The sequence below is a fragment of the Biomphalaria glabrata genome, chromosome 6, assembly GCF_947242115.1.
Source record: "Biomphalaria glabrata chromosome 6, xgBioGlab47.1, whole genome shotgun sequence".
Lineage (NCBI taxonomy): Eukaryota > Metazoa > Mollusca > Gastropoda > Planorbidae > Biomphalaria > Biomphalaria glabrata.
The window spans coordinates 24,508,345-24,531,127 of NC_074716.1; the positions used below are offsets into that span (position 1 = coordinate 24,508,345).

Sequence of the window (22,783 nt, forward strand, 5' to 3'; positions counted from 1 at the left end):
AACGTCGCCTTCTTCGGTCGCTCACTTCTGAGGGCAGCCACTTAACACACGGGGAGGGATAGGATGTCAGGACTGGGGTCACCAAGATCGCTGGCCTATCAGGTTGTTTCATAGGGTTTTCAAGAGACGGGTTTTTGGGAATGGGTGTCAGGTCCACAGGAGGGGAGATAGTGGCACACATCATCTTCAGGCTTGTCCGGAGGGCAAACTAGCGGAGCAAGTTGGCAGCACTCCACTTGCGAAGGACCCTCATCTTCAGCATCAGGCTCCAGTTCACTTACTTGACCATCACCAGGTCTCGTCAGCTGGACAAACGTCTGTTGGGTGCAGACCTTGCCGATGGGTTTCTTGGAGTTGGCGTTCTCCCTGCAAAGCTCGACACACAAAGTTCTCGCCAAACATCTGAGTGCAGCCATCAGGATTCGGGTCCCTCTCATCAGCACTGACAGATTGACAGATGTCTTTAATGTCCCCAGCTACAGGCTTGATGTAAGACACAACGTTATCTGGTTCTGTCTGGCTGTAACACAACGTTGTCTGGCTCTGTCTGGCAGACGGAGGCACTCATTTCTGCAGCAAAAGCGACGGCTGACTACACACACCACTACCACCTTAGATCTGTCCGTCCCGGGCAGATCCAGCTTCACCATGGTACTTGTTGAGTCTGTCGATGTGGACGACCTTCAGTTTGGATCTTGGGCTCTTCTGTATTCGATACACGACATCGTTGATTCTTTTTATCACGCGGTAGGGTCCTTCCCAGTCTGTTTGAAGCTTTGGGGACTTGCCTTTTCGTCTTTGTGGTTTGTACAGCCACACCAGATCGTTCTCATGAAACCCAGCGGCATTGGCCCGTTTGTCGTACCTTGTCTTCATGTGGTCACTGTTGATCTTGATGTTTCTGCGGGCTAGAGCGTGAGTTTTCTCCATCCGTTTTCGGAGATTTGCGACATAGTCTGTCGAAGAGGCTGGCACATCTCCCGGGATCCCGAATAGCAAGTCACAAGGTAGTTGCAGCTCTCGGCCGAACAACATCTTTGCTGGAGTGTAACCGGTGGTGCTGTGAATCGATCCTCTATATGCCATAAGGAACATTGGGATATAGGTGTCCCAGTCCTCTTGACGTTCATCGACGACTTTCGACAGATGTTGTTCCAATGTTCGGTTAAATCGTTCCACCATTCCATCTGACTGGGGGTGAAGAGGGGTTGTGCGTGTCTTTTCGATGCCGAGTACCTGGCACATCTCTTGAAAGATCTTGGATTCGAAGTTTCGACCTTGGTCGGAGTGTAACTCCCTGGGAGGACCGAATCGGCTAATCCAATTCTTCATAAGTGTTTCCGCTATGGTGGTGGCTTCTTGGTTTGGTATCGCATACGCTTCAGGCCACTTAGTAAAATAGTCTATCACTACTAGAACGTACTTGTTTCCTCTCTGGGATTCAGGAAATGGTCCGGCTACATCGAGCGCTATTCTTTCAAAGGGGTTACCGACGTTGTATTGCTGCATACGTCCCCTCGTTCTCCTGTGCGGGCCCTTTGCTGCTGAACATGCGTCGCATCTTCGGCACCATTCTTCTACATCATCCCGGTAGCCGAACCAGTAAAACCGCTGGCGTACTTTTTCAAAGGTCTTGTTGACACCTAAATGTGACCCACTGGAATTATTATGGGTTTCTTGCAGCACCTCAGCAACTCTCACTTTAGGCAACAACAGCTGTAAGCGATTGCATGTCCCATCTGCCGTTTCCCAGACCCTCTTGAGAACTCCATTGTCGATTGTCAGTGAGTCCCATTGTGCCCAATATGCCTTGGTAGCAGCTCCTTTATCAGAAAGGTGATGCCATTCTGGTCTTTGTCCGTCTTCCTTCAAAAGCAGAATGGGAGCCAGGTCCTCATCTTTTAACTGGTCTTCTCGGATTCTTTCGTCGGACCATGACCCGGAAGCTTGTACCCCAAGATGTCGACAATCAACGATAACTTCCTTTTCTTCAACCTTGCTGCAGTGTTTACATTCCATTCTGCAAGGTCGTCGAGACAGCGCGTCAGCATTCTGGTGAGTTTGTCCTTTTCGGTGTTGTGTCTCGAAGTCATAGGTTTGCAAACGTTCAATCCACCTGGCGACTTGTCCTTCCGGACTTTTAAATGACAACAGCCATTGTAGAGCAGCGTGGTCTGTCCTAATGATAAATTTTTGCCCATATAAGTATTTGTGAAAATGTTGTATGGCATCCACAACTGCCAGTAGCTCACGTCTTGTGACACAGTAGTTTCTCTCGGCTTTGGACAAGCTCCGACTAAAGTAAGCTATGACTCTCTCAGTTCCATCTACCTTTTGGGATAAGACAGCACCTATTCCGGTATTGCTCGCATCAGTGTCAAGTACGAACGTCTCTGCTGGTATCGGGTAGGCCAGAATGGGCGATGAAACAAGAGCCTTTTTAAGTCTCTCAAAGGCCTCATGACATTCCGTTGTCCAAATAAACGGCCGCTTCGGTTCTGTCAATTGATGAAGGGCACTACAGAGGCTAGAGAAATTAGGCACAAAACGTCTGTAATACGTGCAGAGTCCAAGAAAGCTTCTTAACTCCTGGATATTAGCGGGGATCGGCCATCCATTTACGGCTTAAACTTTATCCGGGTCTGTGCTGACTCCCTCCTTTGACACGATGTGCCCAAGGTACTTGACAGTCCTTCTGAACAAGGAGCACTTCTTTGGATTCAATTTCATTCCAGCGTTTCTAATTCGTTCAAACACTTCCTTCAGGTTTGCAATATGTTCCTCGAAGGTTCTGCCTATGACGATAATGTCATCTAAGTAAACAAGACACGTGGTCCAGTTGAGTCCTCTTAGCACATGCTCCATTAGTCTTTCAAAGGTGGCTGGGGCGTTACAGAGGCCAAAAGGCATCACGGTGAATTGCCAGAGACCATTACCAGCAGAGAAGGCTGTTTTATCTCTGTCCTCGGGGTGTAGTCCCACTTGCCAGTAACCGCTCTTTAGGTCAAGGGTGGAAAAGATCTGTGACCCAGCAAGTGTGTCCAATGTGTCGTCAATCCTAGGAAGCGGATAGCTGTCCTTGTGTGTGGCGTCATTTAGTAATCTATAGTCGACACAAAATCGAGTGGATCCATCTTTCTTCTTTACCAAGACTATGGGTGAACACCACGGACTGTTGGATGGTTCAACAACCCCTTGCTGCCTCATTCGTTCTATCATGTCCATAGCTTCTTGATGTTTTGCTAGCGGCAGGCGACGTGGTTGCTGTCGGATGGGCCTAGTGTTTCCTGTGTCTATTCGATGCTGGATCAGGTTAGTTCGCCCAACGTCCATTTCATCAGATGGCAATATGTCAGAGAACTCTCTTAGGAATCGTTCTGCTTTGGTGTACTGTTCTTTTGACAAGATCGTTTTGGCTTCTGCCAGAAGTTTAGTAACCTGAGGTTTACTGGGCTTGAGTATTCCGTCGGGATTTTCACTGCTGCAGTTTCTTATCATCTCTAGAGCATGGCAACCATCGATGAGGCTTCCTTCCCGTAAATGTTTCTCCTCTGTGCCGAGGTTCATAATTCTTACGGGTACCTTTTGGTCTTTCCCAATCGTGACTAGTGTCTTTCCTACTGCTATCCCGTTATAGTTGGTGTTCAAGCTTTCTACCAGCGCGGTTTTTGTCGTGGGATAGTCGTCCTCAATCTTCCCCCAAATGATCATTTCCGACTTAGCAGGCAAGGTTGTATTTTCCACCAACGTAACCCTTCTGGCTCGGCCATCTTCTTCATTTTCGTCGCCAAGCAAGGGTACTTCGAGGTCCCCACATTGTAAAGTGCCTCCGCCGATATTCAAAGAAAAGCCATATTTCAGCATGAAGTCGAGTCCTATTATGCAGTCATCTGTGACGTCAGCAATCAGGAATTCGTGTTTGAATGACTGATTTCCGATCTCGACTGTTATGTCGATCAGGCCTTTTATGGGCATCAGTTCTCCACTGGCTGTTTTCAACGAGTAGGCCCTAACTGGCGTTTTCTTGCAATTGTCCACTTTATCCGTCCGGATGACTGATCGTGAGGCACCAGTATCAAGGAGGAAGTGATAGTTTTGACATCCAATTTTCCCGATGACCTTTAGACTCTTACTTTGCCCTAGCACGGCGACCGGGATGATGGTTGAAGGGGCTCTCATTCTCTGTGTCGCCGGGTTCCGCCCCTTGAAGCCGGCGCGTGCTAGTTTCCCTGGTAACCCCGAGAATTTGGTCGTGCATACCTTTCTGATCTGTAATGGGTTCCAGTTTGTGCAAATCTTCTAGTGCAGCTTCTTTGTATATGACCGAGTTCACCACAATTCCAGCATCGTACAGGAACCCTAGGTTGACTTTCTGGTACTTGGTTTGTTCGTCGTTCATCTATTGCCTCTGTCACCCTTCTCACAAGTTGTGTAAATTCTTCCTCTTTGACTTCTAACCTTCGGCCTTGATGAGTGCTCCCTGATGCGTCTTTGGCGGCTTCATATGAGAGAGCATATACAAGGGCTTCACTGGCCTTACGTTTACCACTAACTCTGGTGGCTTTCTTTAACTCGGGGTCTCGAAGGGCATCAATGAAAGCGTCTGTAATAATGACTTCCAGAAAATCTTGTGCGGCGGTTGGGTAGGCCAGATGTGCGAGGCGTTCGATGTCTGTCTCTAGTTCCTGTAGTGTTTCATCGGGGCGCTGTTGTCTGGTCTTTAGTTGCACACGATATACTTCTTGCAGATGTTCATCCCCGTATCGGAGTTCCATAGCCTGGACTAGGGCGGCGAAGTCTTGCTGGTTCGGTAGAGACTGTAGCAATTCGGAGGCTTTTCCTCTTAGGGATAACACAAGGGCTGTTGCTTTCTCCTCCTCACTGATCCATTTGTTAACTTTGGCTGCTGCGTCAAATTGCTTCTTGTATACTGACCAGGACACGGAACCATCAAATACGGGGGGCTTCATTTTCCCGGAGACTTCAGGTACAAATGACGTCATATCTGCTTCTGGTACATTTGTGTGCTTGCGTTGGACTTGTATCTTCATTTCGTCGATGGCCTTCTCCACTGCGTCGACCCTCTGATTCATCTGCTCGTCAATGTTGGTGATTCTCTCCTCCACAGCATGTATGCGTTGGTTCATTGCCACTAACTCCGTTTTGATTCCCGAGTCCATCGTGTCTATCTTGGTGTCCATGGCATCTATCTTGTAATTGATCTGTTCCAGCAAGTCCGGTTCGACCTCAAAAAGATATGTGTCCGGATCTTCTTTTTCCTTCACCAGTTCTTGCCGAAGGCGTGCTTGTAAGGTTTCTTTGTTGCCGCTCGTCTTCAGGCCTCGATCACGGAGCTCTTCCTTCAGTTCCTTCACAAGGAGTTGTTCTAACGTTTTCGTAGTAGCCATAGCAGAGCTGTTCCTATCCGATACGATTCAGATCCCACTTCTGACACCAGTTGTTACGAATCTCCCTATCCAGTCTCGCTGCAAATTGCACCAAACGACACCACCAACTTAAAGAACTTGACAACTCTGGGCTTCAAAATAACGTAATAGTTGAATGTCAATAAATAACAGCCAAAACTGTACAATTGGCAGCACGTAGCACAAGACTGTACAAATATCTCTCCGCCGTATCAACTCTTGCACTGGTCTCTCTGTCTCCTCTCGGACTTGTACTGAGCCGTTGTAACGAACTGTAGATCGGGAATTTGTGACTCACTGTCTCTGATACTTTCGCTCTTTATATAGGTCCCTGCTGGCCTTCTAGAAGAGTTGGTCTAACGTTTTCATAGTAGCCATAGCGGATCCGTTCCTATCCGATACGATCCGATCCCACTTCTGACACCAGTGTTACGGTTCTCTTCTACTCCGGCCTTCTATAAACACTGCTAAACACAACACAACACATCAACACATCAAGAACCTGCCAACAAGAGCTCCACAATAATCTGGTACTTTAATAATGAGTGAATAAGTAGAAGACAGCCAATACGACACAATTGGCAACACAATAAGCTACTACGAATGTTAAACTGTACATCACCGTATACAACTCTACTGTCTCTATTTCTTCCTAGACTCGTACATAATACTTGAGGACTCGACAAGGACCGACTTCATGGCCAACTAACAGTCCTGGTCTCAACGCTCTCCGGTCTTGAACTGCCGCTTTCTTACACACTGTGTCACTCGTACCGCAGGCTTTCGATCACATGACCATAACATTGGTCATATTTGCGTGTAATCGTAGTACTGTCCCTTGTCCATGGCCCCGCTGACCTGAGTGATTCACGGGTGTGTCAGCTGAGCCTATAGTTAACCCTTTTGAACCGCCAATAGGGTCGTAACAATATATATATATTTATTTAGTCCCCTTATTACCTATCAACACGATTATTCCTCACCTTACTCTCAGATCAAGTTGAAATTTTGCATAGTTTCATAGTTGATAACAATTCACGAATCAATAAAAAAAAAATCAACCAATTAGTTCATCATTTAGTACTAATTAATTCTTAGTTCTTTATACAGCAGAAAGGGAGATAATCCCCGTAATTTTCAGATATGTAGCAGAACTTGGCTGTTTCTTCTCTTAGATAAGCTTTGTTCTTAAAACGTAGAAGTACGTAGGAAATTGTATGGGTCCAATTTTAGAAGTCGCTAAAGGTTCCAAGGATACTATACATACTGTGCAATCATTTTAAAGAGAGAACTAAGGAGAAATTGGCAGATGTTGAATTTTAAAAAGCAAATATGAAAGGTACATATAAATGATATAAAGATACTGGTTTAGAGTACCTTGAGCAAAGAGAGAAGTCTAGATTATAAATACATGTAGAGAACGTTGTAGGCCTATACACGTGAAGGAGCTCCCTTTTGTACAAGCTATTTCAAGAGAGTTTTTTGAACATGATGTTTACAAAATGCTCCGAATAAAGATTTCCTTGAAACTTGGATGAACCTTTAATGGTAGCAGAAAAGGAAAGCATGGGCCTCCAGGAGAGCTCGGAAAGAGACTCTGTTGTGGGCCTCCAGGAGAGCTCGGAAAGAGACTCTGTTGTGGGCCTCCAGGAGAGCTCGGAAAGAGACTCTGTTGTGGGCCTCCCGGAGTGCTCGGTAAGAGACTCTGTTGTGGGCCTCCAGGAGAGCTCGGAAAGAGACTCTGTTGTGGGCCTCCCGGAGTGCTCGGTAAGAGACTCTGTTGTGGGCCTCCCGGAGTGCTCGGTAAAAGACTCTGTTGTGGGCCTCCCGGAGTGCTCGGTAAGAGACTCTGTTGTTGAACGTAGTGCCTCATAGCTCACATGCAGCTCAGTTGTCTCCCCTCAGCTCTTGACACTTGTAAGACATGCACCGCTGTTTCCTCTGCCTGCCCCATTAGTTTAACGCAGGAATTGAAAAACCCCACTATGTCATTTATAACGAAGTTCTTTAAGTCTATGGAGCCGAAATAACTGTCATGTCTTTTGGATGGCTAGCATCCGAACTTTGTTGTCATGAATACCCAGTATTTTAAAGGAATGTTTAGGCATATAAATGTTGGCCATTTAAAGATTTTTACAATACACACAAAACGACTACAGAGTTTCACTGTTGTGTATAAGAGATTTGAATCATTTTTTGGAAAAGTATAAAATATTGAGACATATTGGTGGATTCTCTGCACAGATGGTGCTCCATGTATGGTAGTATAATGAGTCAGCAAAAGTCATCTAAACTTAGTTAGTGATTCATCGTATGCATTCTCACAGATACCTTCTCGATGTAAATCTTTAAGCGCAAATGTTTGCTTTGAGCAATTCTAAGTACAAATTGATGACTACACAAACATAAATATAAGCTGGGCTAGCGCAAATAACGCAATGAAGGAAAGAAACATCATGTCCATCGGACAAGAGAATCAAGGGACAGACAGCCTTACTGCATTTTGAACATAGTGTCTAAAGAGACTTAGATCTATGTTCAATTGAAAAAAACAAAGTACAATGTGTAAATATCCATGAAATAGCATTTCACACTGGCTACGGCCATTGGTTTGTTCCAAGTTTTTTAAAAATTGTTTATTGTAGCCGCAACACCTCCTTCTTATTTTGAAATTTCAATAAAGGGGCCTTAATTTAACACCCCACCCCCAACATACTTTTTAGCCCGTGAAATTGTTTCTTATCTGTTACATGAGATTAAAGACTCGCTCTCTATTTCTTGTTTAATCTTTCTCTCTATCTCTCTTTGGAACCCCAATTTTGTTCACCCTGCGCATTATAATGTTCCCTGACATAGAATTTGACCTGATTTGGAACGATCCGCTTTATAAGACCCCACACACGACTGACACGAAACACTCACGCTTTTGGCCCGTGAATTTTAGTATCACTTTCGCTTTACCATCCCCCCCCCCCCCCGCCCACAACAAAGGTTATATCTATGTACAATCTCTTGACTTTACTTTGGCTTCTCAATTCCATATTTACCCTCTGTTGCTTTCCAACCGTAACGCATTGCTCCTCCTCCAAACAAACAAACTGCTTTCCCACTTTTTTCTCACAATACCAACCCCTTTAAGCTCCAGTACCATTCACCACACTTTTTTTAGCTTTTGAATTATATGTAAAGAACATTTGTTAGTTTTGTTTGTTAGCATCTTTTAATCATAAAGCAAGAATATACGGTATCAGACACCGCATATTTTTATTTAGACCATTAGTTTGTGGTGCATTTTCTGAAGACCCAAATTAAATGCCTCATAAACGTTTCTCACAAAATAAAATTGAAAAATTTAATGAAAGTTAAGTGTTTTTTTTTTAGTTAATTTGTTTAGACTGTGAATCTTTCAATAGAGCATTTTAGCAAGCATCTAAAGGTTAAAAGGAACCTGTTTACGAAATTTCATGCGAATGTGTACGGCAAATAGTAAGACCTCTTGATACATAAATCAGTCAGTGGAATTTTGCAAATATAATGTAGATTAGATATAATATCAATAATTTTTTGTTTTCTAAAAAATTATACTAATTTAAGCTTTATTTTATTTTTCAAGGCCTACTGCACTATTTTATACATGTGCCCGAAAATTAAAATATTTGTCCGAAAAGTTATCGTCAAGACCATGCAAATTCCAAGGATGCTAACAAATCATTCTAAAATAAAATACAGGCCAAGGTGGTTGGTAAGCTTAGATTTGTATTTTTTTCCCTTTATAAGCCTAAAGTTATAGCCTAAACATATATGTTTGGAGAAAACACACACACACAAATATATATATTTATATATCATGGGCGTAGCCAGGATTTTTTTCAGGTGTGGGGGTTGGGGGGGGGGGATTTCCCCCCGCCCCCCCCCCTCCGCATTTTTTTTTATATATATGTATTTGTGTGTGTTTACAAAATCTTTATTAAATTCTGACCCTTTATTCTTTCGGAACACGTTTATTGTGTCCTAGAATAGGTTCTTCCTGGGGTTAGTAGAAAAATTGTAGACTCCCATTGCCAGCAAGGGGGTCTGGAGGAGCGCTAGGAGCTCCCTCAGCGCGGGGCGGAGCCCCGCCGCCAAGCACTATTTCTGGTATTGAAAGCCAACAAAATACATATTCTGAGATATCTATAGTGCATTTTCCTGCTATCAAAAAGTTTTATTTTAAAAAACCTAATGTGCTATTCTTACTGACTGACCCTCCAGCGCCGTTCGGAGCATTTGTCGTCAAGCTGTTTCCACAAAAATCTGCCTCTTCCCACCTACTCTGAGGACCTCCATGAAAGTGTGGCGCCTAGTTGTGCTAGGATGTTATCGCAACTCTTATTATGCGTAATTCATTTTGTCGGAGAACATGTGACGCTCAGTCACAATTTTACTAAGGGGTCGACTCCCAGTTCGGCATAGGATTTCCTTGATTTAGAGCCGATCTCTATAACTGACTCGTAAAATCTGTCTTAGCCATCTTTGTTGAGCCATATTTAGTGTTTTTCAATTTAGGCAGATTACTATTCACTGCACTTTATTAATGGAGCCCCTCCACTGGTAAAAATGTGTACCCTCTCTGGAATACGCTCTTGGCTCAACAAAGATGGCTAAGACAGATTCTATAATTTTTCCACTAACTCCAGGAAGAAACATTCTAGGGCATAATAAACGTCTTTCGAAAGAATGAAGGGTCAGAATGTAATAAAGATCATGTACACACACAAACACATACATACTATTAATTTTTTTTCGCGGGGGGGGGGGGGATTTCCCCCCCCAACCCCCTCCCCCGAAAAAAATCCTTGCTACGCCCATGATATATATATATATATATATATATATATATATATATATATATATATATATATATATATATATATATATATATATAATTCTAAGAAAACAATGATTATTGTGTCTTCATTCCAGAACAAAAATGAAAAAAGTATCACAATAGTTTTGGGAATGGTTTGTGAGGATTGTGAAGGAGACTTCAAAGACAACTGTGGATTTTTCTTGTATAATAGAAACCGATTGATTAAAGCATTCGAAAAAATAGGATGTCAAAAACAGGTTAGTAAGAGTTTATTTAGTATATTGTATTTATAATATTAATGGCATTTATTAGATAATATTGAACGTTTCAAAGATTATTTTAACCAAGGGTAAAGTAAGTCAATAAGTAATGTCTTACAAATTATGTTTGAAGGCTAACGAAAAAGGTGTTGGAGTTATTGGTGTAGCCGAGCTAGACATTTTAACACCAACTCATAACAAACAAGACTTTTGTCCAGATAGGCGTTACAAGTAAGATTGTTCCAAAATTAATTTTTTCAATAAATTGTAATTATTGATTTTGTATAATACATCATTTGTGCTTTCATATCTTGCTCTATGCACTGTCTGCTGATTACTTTTATAGGGAGATTAGATACCTTAGAGAAGGTTTCCTTACTGCCTTTAAGCATTAAGTGAACGCAACCTGGCTGGAGTAAAATTGTATGCAAGAAATCTATAGTGATTGAAATCTAGAGCCGAGTTGGTTCGCCAAGCTGTTTTACCAATTAGCCACACATCCTATAGTTCTAATGCTCCCTTCATCTTAAAAAATGCTTCATCTAAAGTAGTATAAGCAGTGTAGCTGAAATGCTGATTGTGTATTTTCCCCAGTATATATTCTTTTTTTCAAGAAGAGTAAATGAAAAGCACACAGCTGCTCAAATGCATACCTTGAAAAATGTGCTTAATTAAAATAAGTCTTTGAAAAAACATTATAGGAATGGAAAAACAGGCTTATGTTAATGAGGACCATGTACTGGTTGCTTTACATTTAGCACCTAATAAATAATAAGTATGAAAAATTATCTATTTATGGAAAAAAAAAGTCATTTTCTTTGAATAAAAAAAATAAATATTTTAAATGTTTATAATTATTACATAACTATTATTTGTAACGGTCACCAAAAGGGGAAAAGACACGATAAATTTCGTGTGGTCTGTCCGTCCGTCCGTCCGTTCGTTCGTCTGCCACACTGGGATCTCAAAAACTAAAAAAAAAATACATAAATCCGATCTCACTATATTTTGCAAATAGCAAAGTTCTGGTGCATCGGCTACCTGTTGTTTTTAAAACTAAACTATTTGTTTAAAAAATTAATTATGCAAGCAATTATTTTTATAAAATACAACACTTTTAAATTAAAACATGAATATAAGGGAGGCTATTTTGGCTACGACATTAATTTTTTTTTTGTACACAGATTTATTCAAATATACTTGTGAAAAACAAAAAAGAAAAACATACATACTGCTATAACTCTTGGGTAGGCACTCAACGAATAGGCATGCAACTCAACACAGTTTAACAGGAAATAATAGTTGTGTTTATTCACTAGAGTAAACACATAACATGATGATTCATCCTTCAGCTTCCTCAGAGTCTCACTACTAAGTATACCAGTCCTTTGCTACTTAACCTGAATGTGGACCAACGACAGCCTTCCCCGCTTCGCTCCAGGTCCCTACTACAACCTTCAGGCAGCACAAAAGTTGGCCTCTTAGTTTCCCAAACATTCAGACTCTTCACAATCCCTGATGCACTGTTATTCTCTCCGTTCTAGTCTCTTACTGTTTACGTTCATTAGTGCGCTAGTGCGCACTTCAAGCACTGGTGCAAGGCAGGGTTACAACAATACTGTTATAGCCCCGCCATGCACACCGCCATCTAAGATAGTGAAGAAGGTGCGCACTATTAGAGACTAGAAGGATGTTGACAGTAGAAGAGAGAACGATTTCCGCCCAAGTCTAGAACCGATATGAAGATGCTATGCTCAAGGCAGATGTCCTATGTCAGGGCTGGCGAACCTTTTTCAGTCCGAGTGCCAATTAATTTCAATTTAAAAACAATGAAGATTGTTGCGTGCCCAGTAGGTCTACTAGTGACGTCGCTACGTAAGAGAAGTGCTACAGCCAGTAAGTCAACTGCAATTATAAAACAAAACGCATAGTAACAATATTACTTGTTTATTCAATTTTATTATCCTGACCTACAGATTTGAAGTCTTAGGGCAGGTCAATCAATGCGACTTCTGCTGTTGTGTGGTAGATTATAACAGTTTGATATCTGGTGTATACCGTGTATTCTTCAAAGTTACACACGCCGCACTTAGTTCATCGGTCAAGCAACTTCTGGCATCTGATTTAATATAATTCATTGTAGAAAATAAAGATTCGCATGAGTAAGTAGACGAGAAAATTGACAGCATGGATGTTGCTACTTTTATCAGAGAATTGAAAGTTTTAGGCAGGTCATTACAAACTTGAAGAATCTCATTTTGTGCTAATATTTGAGGTTCTAATGATCCATTTAACCGTTCACGTTCAATTAATTCAAGTCGTATTCGTAAGTCAATAAATTTCTGTCTCAAAATTGCGCTGGACTGAAACTCAACAAGTTGCATTTCAAAGTCGTGTAATCCCATCCAAGAAAACATGGTCAAATCCAGAGTTTCAAAATCTACTGTATCTGGATATTTTATAAATTTGGAGGAGTATTTGGAGTTCAAAACGCAGTGAAAATTGTTCAGCAGTTGTGTCAATTATCTCTAAAAACAATCTTTTCTGATAATCTTTGCCGGTAGTATCATGAACTTTTAAATCATCATAAAATTTCTTCAGTTTGTTAAAATATTTTAATTCTTCCTTCTCTATGTCACGTTTGAAAATCTTCCACTTTTTCTCAAATGCTGTCAAGATGTCAAATGCCTGATCGACAGATTTTCCAAAACCTTTCAACTTCGTATTAAGTTCATTTAAATGGGATGAAAAATCGCTAAAAAACATTAGTCTGATAAGCCAGTCAACATTAGTCAATTCTGGGAATTTTTTTTGTTATCATCCATAAAGATTCGAATTTCATCAAAGCATTCCACAAACCGTTCCAGAACGTTGTTGTCCATTAATAAGCCAGAGTAACTCAACTGAACTTCATTTAGCAGCTGTTCAAATTTTCTCTTATTCAAAGCACGGGCAGTAATGAAGTTTACGGTTTTTGTTATAAATTTCGTAATGTCTTCAAGTTCCTTTAAGCCGTTTTTTTTTTTTGGACATAGGGCTTGTTGGTGCACAATGCATGAAAAGTTATTAGTGGGTGTCCAACATGTCCTGTAAACAAAGTAACGAAACCTGCATCTTTTCCAGTCATACTTGGAGCACCATCAGTTGTAACAGAAATTATTTTTTTAGATCTACACCTGCATTTCTGAGTTCAGTCACAACAGTTTGACATATATCTGCACCTGTTGTTGTCGTTGGTAAAGTTGCTAATTTTATTAGTTCTTCGTGTATTTCATTTCCTTTGCTCTATTTGGCAATGATGGCCAGTCTAGCGGACGATGTCACATCAGTACTTTCATCAAGGCAAATAGAATAGGCTTGACATGCATTAATATCCTTCTTTACTTGTTCTTGAATATTAACGTGCAATTTCATAACTCTCGCTTTAACCGTGTTTCGGCTTATTGGCAAATCCTTTATTCTCTGATGACTTTATCCTTGTTTTGAAAGTCGTCAAACAAATAAGACGCACATTCTAACATTGCTTCCTTGATATAATCACCGTTACTTAAAGGTTTTCCATGCTTAGCTATAATTTTTGAAACTTCAAAACTTGCAGCCACTAAGTTAGAAGAACTTTTAACAAGTTTATAAAAGAACTGGATTGTGAAATCGCTTTTTTAAACTCACGCGATATATGTTCTTTTTCTCATCCTCGCTTTTGTCTAAAAGCCAGCTGTATTACTGATGATGTCCGACAAACAACATTTTCCAAACACATGGCACATAAGGCCTTGTTGGTGAGGAACAGTTGTCTGTAGACTTGTTGGTGAAGAAGTTGCATGGTCAGGACTGTGGCTGCACAGACAGTGGTAACGAAGATGCCGGGGATTGGAGCGCCGTCTGTGGCTGTGTTGTGGCAAGTCTTGTGGGAGTGACTTTTTAGACGAGAAGTGTGACAACGATTGCTGCGACGATCTCAACAGAATGTACCAAATCAAACGGAAAGAAAAAATGAAGAAACTCAAGTCTGTTATGTGCCTGAAGCGTTTGTTCCTGTTGTACCTGTTACGAGTACCACAATGAGCTGGACAGATCAAGACAACGCCAGGTCTTCGTCCTAGCCTGTTGCTGTGGACCTTAAAGACCTCTGTCTATATGCCGGTGCTTTCAAGGGAAATTCGAGGCTCGACAATTGTGTCCAGAGGCTAAGCATGAACTGTACATGCGGCGTATCACACAGATAATTTAGATGCCAAGAAAACCACCAACAAGGTATGTGTACTTCTGCCATCATCATCGACATTTGCATAGACGAATGTCAGTCAATCCAGGTTAAATCTGAGCAGGCAAGAGGAAGACATCTTCAATTTGAAGTTGAAGAGACCTATCTCCTGGACGTGAGACTGTTAGCTGAGGATGACCGCTGTGCATTGGACTTTGTTTGCAACGTGGCTGCATATGAACCTGAACCTCCCTTGATAGGCGTCTTTTGGGAGGGTCTGCTGAAACAGTGTGTCCGATCAACGGCTGTGTTGAAGAAAACAGTGCTCGACACTATCTCTTTGTGTGTCAAACGGCCACGTCATCGCCTTAAGCACAGCCTGGTCAACTGGAGAAAGAGAAAACGGCACCGGAGGAAAACAGTGCGGATGACTTCGTGGAAAACACGTTCCCTGCCGTCTGAGGCTCCCACCGATCGACCTCCTCCTGAATTGTCAAAACTCTACTGCACTGTTTTTTTTTTTGAGACGAAAAGTGCAAAGAAGGGGGCATGCACACCGCCATCTAAGATAGTGAAGAAGGTGCGCAACGGCTACTTTTTTCTTTTCCAAAAGTGAACCATCTAATTTTTAAAATTATATGTGCAAGCAGATTTTTCAAAAAAACTTAAGGGGAAGTAAGTCTTATGTAAAAGTTCACAAGCTTTTTCATTAATAAAACACCTTCATTCATAGATTCGCGCAGTGGTACTGAACATTAGCATCTAAAGTCACAATGGTAAAAGTGTCAATGGATCATCAAAAAATATATTTTCCATTAATTAACTAACTCATTGAATAGAACACTGATTCAAAAATTATTTTTTTAAAAGAATTTGATACGAACTTCGTTCCAATTGTAAGTTTAAAAAAAACAACAAGAAAACTTTTTTGACACATCCTCATTAGGCTATACACTTGACAACAATCTGAATCTAAAATACATTAAATAGAGGACAGATCTACATAGATCTATAAACGAGTTCTAGTCTTAATATAGTAGATGCTATATCAAGAATCTAGATCTTCTAGATATAGAATAGACTTAGAGTCTTAGATCTAACTCTTTACTTAGACTTAGAATGTCTAGACCTAGATCTAGACTTTAGACTTAGAGACTGAGATCTCTTTCTAGATCTAGACTTAGACTTAGATCTTCAATCTAGATTTAGATCTAAAACTAGGTCTAGATCTAACTGTTCCTAGCAGGGTTCGTAGTCACCTTAAAAACCTGGAAAATACCATTTCGTAAAAAAACGCAGCGAAAACCTTGAATTTTAAAACTGGACCTTGAATTTTTTCCCTCCCGATACCTGGTGTTTTTTTTATTTTTTTTTTTATTTTTTTTTTTGTGGTTACATTGAGCTGACCAGTGAAAACGCGTCTACACTTTCACCCACTTGTGAAGCGCGACCTCGTGATTGAAAACGACCTTGGCTCAAGCAAGCATTTCACTTAGCATTATTTTTCTGAAGGCAGCGTAGACATGGTTGTTTCCTTTCATTGTTACGACTGAAGACGTGCTAGATCTTATCTGTGGGGACTATTGTCTATAACTAGAGCAATTAGCAGCCTAATGTGAAGGCTACACCCCTCCGGGCCCTCTCTCGCCGAAAATCTTCTTGTTGTAACAGTACTTCGCGTGGAAAGTCCGTAGATCATCTTATCTTTGTGTCTTTTTGAGTATTTTATTAGATTTTGTATTTGGAGATCATGATTCAGTGTTTAAGTATAATTGCTACCGGTACTTTACTTTTGAGTCTTCTCTTGATCCATCCTTCTCGTCTAGCTAGAAGTAGTATCTAGATTTAGATCTAAGTTAGATCTAGTGAAGATAATTCGCGCTAAACCTGAAAACTCCGTGAATTTGAGTCAATTTAAGGATCTAGTTACAGGTTCATCTAATGTCTAGATTGCTCTAGAAATACGCTAGATTCTAGATTTACGCTAAATCACTAGAATCTAGTGAAGATAATTCTCTCACAGCCGTTAAAAGTCCACGAAGTTTAGTGACATTGAGATAGAAACTATAGAGTCCATTAGTCCATATCTACGGTAGATTCAGTGAAGATAATTCGCACACAGCCGTGAAAAGTCCGCCAATTTAGTGACTTAATTAGAACTAGACTGTAGATTCAGTGACAGCCGTGAAAAGTCCGCGAAGTTAATGACTTAGATCTAGACTCTAGATTTACGGTAGATTCAGTGAAAATAATTCGCACACAGCCGTGAAAAGTCCGCGAATTTTAGGGACTCTAGATTTACGGTGATTCAGTGAAGATAATTTGAAAAAAGTCAGCGAATTTAGTGACTTAGACTTAGATCTAGACTCTAGATTTACGCTAATCCAATAGAATCTAGTGAAGATAATTCTCTCACAGCCGTGAAAAGTCCGCGAATTTAGTGACTTTTGATTCTAGATCTACTGTAGATTTAACGAAAATATTTCGCACACAGTTGTAAAAAAGTCTGTAGAGGTATTTTGGTTGCAATATACTTAAAACTGATGGAAAGCAAGTCAACTGCTATAGTAAGAATGAAATTATTTTTTTTTTTTACAAATCTTTGTCAATTTAAGAAAATTTCCAACTTTAGATTGTGACAGTTTTAGCTGAATTACATCTCATATTTTTAAAAAAGTTATTCTTCTGTAGTGCAAGCTTTTGTGTCTTTTCTAATGTATTTAAAAGTTGCATTTAAATGCTTTGGAAACACTAGAGATGAATTCTTTTTTTTTTTTTTGGAGGTATGATTTCAACCTATCAGCCTACATTTTAATGGGTTTTTAAAATTAATATTTATAAATATATTGTTCTTTTTACATATTTGTGTCAACTGTATGTAAATATATATATACACATATATATTGCTTGATTTGGTGCGATGCATACCTTGAAAATCTAAAACTCTACCTTAAAAACCTGAAAAATACCTGGAAAATCATTCATGAAATTGGCTATGAACCGTGTCCTAGGTCTAGTTTGTATCAAACTGAAAGTATAAGGAAAGATTTCAAATATATTGTTGATTTAAATATGTGTTTCCGTAGTGTAGTGGTTCATATCTGCCCAACACGCAGAAAGTTCTCTTTTCGAAACCCATTTGAATTATTTTTTTTAGTTAATAAATATTTCTACATTTTTTTGTGAGTCACATCCTGTAAAATAGATATGCATTTTTTGATTATTTTTTTAAGAATATTTTTTACAGCCTAAAATGTTCTATCCTCTACCAATGTCTAGATCTGTCCGTCTGTCTCTAGGTGGACCACTTCGCGGGCCGATTTTAAGTTTGTGTGTCCACACAAACTGTCTTTGTAACCTTGCGTTATAATGGACTTTGTTGCTTAAAGTAGTAACACATTTCAGTATCAATAATAGGCTGTTCCAATTGACTGTTTGAATTAGCTCCTGTAACTTACTTTATATTGCAATAAACCTGGAGGTGACACAGATTGGGGGGGGGGATAGTGAAATGTGTGCAATCAGCCGACGCGAATCGCCACAGGCCAGCGCTTGACAAACGATCAAGTTTGAGTCAGTTCCAAAGTTATGAAAAATTGTATATGAAAGAGCCATTTATAAGATTATAAGAATTCATTAAATGTTCAGTGATTTTTAAAAGTGTCATAAAGCACTGTTAGGTTGCATTACAGTAGAAAAGAATTGGTACGTGCCATACACAAAAAAGGGACGAGGGTGTATGAGAAGAATTGCTTATTCGGTACTGTAACCTAGCCCAGGGGTCGGCAACCTTTTGAGTCGAAAGAGCCAAAAAATTAAAATTGACAAAATTTTATAGTTTTTAAAGAGCCACAAAAAAATTTTCTTGCCAACAATAAATATAACTCGCGTAATTGATTTTTTTATGAAAAAAATTAGTCATTCATAAGAAAATATATATATATATGGCATTAATAAATTTTTCTTATTTATTTCGGTCACAACTTAAGCAGTTACACATGCTCTTAAACACTAACTTGAACTTCAATAACAAACAATTGAGCAAACAAACTCAATGGGAGCGTTGGCTTTTTGATTTGGCTTGTTATTTTACTTTTAATTCTATTCATGCAAGAGAACGTGCAAATATGTTGATCCAAAGATAGTCAGCACTCCAAATGCCAACTTCTTCACCTCACTGTAGCAATCTGGAAGATTATTCCATGCGCCGATTCATCTCGAGACATTTCTTTTAAAACTGTCCACTTTTGTTGCGTTACATTTCTGATCCATCAACTTTACCAACTTGATTTTCAAATCTGTGAAATACCCTTACCACAAAGCTTTACTTTTAAAATCGATCAATTCCATTTCTAGAGATCCATTATCAATTCTTAATGGCTCAATGTGGATTTCGTTACTATTTGTGTTGAGAAGATTTACTAGGAGTGCTACAATGGTTTTGTTGGTTTTGAACTGCTCAAATCTGTTAAGAAATTCATCTTTGATTTTTTTTTTAATAACCACGCTGACATAATTCGTTCAAGAGTTTCACTGGTTTTATTGCGATATTGCTTTAGAAATTGAAAATGAAGTAACTTAGGTTACTTCTGAATATCTTCTGCAAAAACAATGTTTTCTTCAAATCAAACCAATTCTTCTACCAAAACATAGGCTGAGTTTGACTTCCCTTGCAGTTTTAGATTCAGCTAATTTAATTTCCACCATAAAGTAAAATTTTTGCAACCATTTGTCATTCTCTAATTCAGTGTGATAATAGGCTTCATCATTTAGGAATATATTTATTTCATACAACCACAAAGCAAAACGTTTCAAATTTCAACACCTTGCCTTTGAAAAGCCATAACACTTTCATGTGAACAAGGAGCTCGGAATACTGAGTCTCCATTTAGTTTAACAATTCTTTAAACTGACGATGGTATGGGGCGTTTGACAAGATGCATTTACAATCTTGATTACCAAATGTATGACTTCAAATATTTCGGCCGGAATCGTTTTGGGCAAAAAGCGTTTCTTGTTGTATTATTCAATGAAACGTAAGAATTTTTTGGTTTATTTTGCTCCGTCGAAGTTTTTTTCCCCCTTTATTTTTTTCTGTCATACTTTTGGATCAATCAATTGCTATTTAAACGTTTTTATTTCAATCGATTTTATTGTCTTCAAGGTATTTTGCTCCGTCGAAGTTTTTTTCCCCCTTTATTTTTTTCTGTCATACTTTTGGATCAATCAATTGCTATTTAAACGTTTTTATTTCAATCGATTCTATTGTCTTCTTGGTATTTTTGCATGGCATTCGCTATATCTTCTCCTCTAGTTTGTCACGAGACAAGTTCTTCTTTTAGACCTTGGAAAGACATATATCTGACAAACTTGTATATTGTCTTTATGTCGCAAAACTAATCTATATCAAGTGATAAGACAGGAGAAAGTTGAATATCTTTCACCTGCAAATAAGTTACATTTGAAAACAGTTTAGCTATTCTATCTTGTACTGTTTTGGCGGATAGTGGCAAATCTTGGATTTTTTCCCCAAAGATTTCTTTTTTTTTTTAAATCACGAAACAGTTCTTTAGATGCAGGTAGAAATCTGTCTTTGACATATTCACCATCTGTGAATAATTTGCCTTTTTGTGCAATTTCTAGTGGTACCGCAAATCTTTTAGATTGCGTCTAACTTTGAGAAGATAATTCGATTCTTCTTTATTTACTTGAGACAACAAACTTTACGTCACAGTCAAAGCACGTGATGAAGACGCAAATTCGCCCAGCGTCGAAAACGAATTAAAACCTACATAGAACATCCGAAGACGGCGTCATTCGAAAGCTTCCGACAGTCTGACGATAGTAACGACGAGTGTAATGGGGGAGGGGTGTGGTGAAAAGCGAGTACAAGTGACTGGGAGATTGAATCGGTGCCTAATCCTCGTTAAACGATTCAGAACTATTTTAAAAAATATATATTTTCGATAAAATAAATAACATTTTCTTCTGGAACTAAAGAGCCGCAGCTTCACATCCAACGAGCCGCATGTGGCTCGCGAGCCGCAGGTTGCCGACCCCGGACCTAGCCTATATTGAACCAGTTGATGTGCTTGTACGACTATTTTGGCCAATTAGCTTCCAGAAAGTTTGGCGATGACGTATTACGTTTTTTCCCCAATAGGCTACTGTGCATAGACATCGTGTGGCCGTGGGAAAAACCCGTGTCAATGTGTTAAAAACAAAACAAAAACGCGGGAGAATTTTTTTTAACTATTGTTTTTAAAACCATGGTTCATCCCTTACGCAAAAAATCAGATCTGCGAAAGTCAAGGGAGACCACTGTATAACACACTTTGTTCTAATAGAACGTCAAACTGGCTTCAATTTCCAGAGTGAGAGAGGAGACATACTATTAAAAGTGCACGAGTGTTTTCCTTTTTATTTTGTTTAGTTCGTTTATGGGGCAGAGAAAGCCAGTGACCGCCCTGAGTTACATTGGCAGAGACAGAGTCCGTCAATACAAAAGTGGAGCAGCAAAAATCAAGAAACGAAAAGAGAAAGGAGAGTTCATTCAGATTCAATAGGAATCTTTAGATAAATTTGTTGTGGCGGTAAAGTTCGCGGATAAATGTCAAAAAGTTGAGAACGAAGATTCGCCCATAAGCGACCGCCGTGATGTGACAAATCGGGCTCTGACGCCAAGTCGTGAGTCTAAAGAAAAATACACTAGGTAACTAGGTAGTGATTTGCTACTCTCTGACAACTTGAATGATGACACAGAAAATGAGTATCTCTTTTGTGAAAGCAGAAGTGAAAATGAAAACATTTTTTTTCATACTTCTTCGAATACTCTTCTTAGTCGAGGACATGTACGATCCAAGTAATTGGAAACATGTTAGCTGTGATATGAGTAACATATTAGTGGAAAGGGGTCCAATCAGGTTATTGAAAGACTCAGAATACCTAAAGAACGAAAATTACAGGCATTTTTCGAATACTTTTTTTTTACACGAAGGATGCCGAACGGAGAAACAGTGGATAGACGATGGTTAAGTTGTTCAAATAACAAAGACAGAGTATTTTGTGTTCCATGTCAGTTGTTCGGCACGATGGCTACTGGTGGTCAATTAGCAAACGAAGGTTGCTGTGACTGGAAGCATCTTGGTCATAAAATTTAACAACACGAGGTTTCTGTAAATCACGTTAAGTGTGTGTCAGCGTGGTTTGATTTAGCGTGTTGCATGGATTTGGATACACTTTTACGAGCAGAAGATTCATGCGATGTGGACTGAATTGACTTGTGTGTAGAAATGAAGATTTTTCGAGAAATCATTCCTGATAACATCAATGCAGCTCAAAAATGTCTTCGGTTCATTTGGCCCATTAAAGATTTTTTTCCCAACATTGCTGTTGCATACAGAATTATGTTAACAATTCCAGTGACCGTTGCGAGCGCGGAAAGAAGCTTTTCAAATTTGAAACTTATCAAAAACTATTTACGATCAACAATGTCGCAAACAAGACTATGCAGTTTAGCTATTTTTGTCAATCAAAAGGGAACTTACATCAAAAATAGACTACGAGGATCTTATCAACCAGTTTGCACAGAGAAAATCCAGAAAAGTGGAGTTTCGTGACTGAATCGTCTGAGACCGTCTAAGGGACTATTTGGTAAGTGTTCTGGTTCTCCTCCGTAGTTTAGTTACTTTTCGACTCCAGTTTAGAAGAAATTATTATTATTTAGTTTTTTGATTTATTAAACAAAACTTTCTGTATCATAAGTTACTTTTGTTAACTTAAAAGAAAAATCTTTTATGCAGAACAATTACAATACAGTCTATAATGCACTTATGCGGCCAATAGTAAGCCAACAGTACCTACGTCATGTTCTAAGTTTTCTAACAAACATAAAGCCCATAGCGTTAGACCCCAGATAAGAGCGAATTTGTCATGTTACCTCGCAACTTCACAAGTACGAGTCAAAGTCGGAGTCAAGAAACAGTCTAGGGGAAGTGAATCAAGTGCAAGTCTAGGAAGAGGCGGAGAGTTAATACAGCGTTTC

At 39.6% G+C, this 22,783-nt stretch overlaps 1 protein-coding gene across 6 annotated transcripts in view; it reads left to right on the forward strand.

Annotated features, from left to right (window-relative positions):
- LOC106077691 (MORC family CW-type zinc finger protein 3-like) overlaps positions 1-22,783 on the forward strand; it is a 95,523-nt gene that overhangs the window by 54,601 nt on the left and 18,139 nt on the right. For 5 of the 6 annotated variants that reach the window (XM_056032333.1, XM_056032336.1, XM_056032335.1 and 2 more), the window contains 3 exons: positions 9,040-9,168; positions 10,389-10,532; positions 10,669-10,766. In XM_056032333.1, the coding sequence (XP_055888308.1) occupies positions 9,040-9,168; positions 10,389-10,532; positions 10,669-10,766 (371 nt within the window). The remainder of the gene's footprint in view (positions 1-9,039; positions 9,169-10,388; positions 10,533-10,668; positions 10,767-22,783) is intronic. The other variant, XM_056032334.1, reaches the window with a different exon arrangement.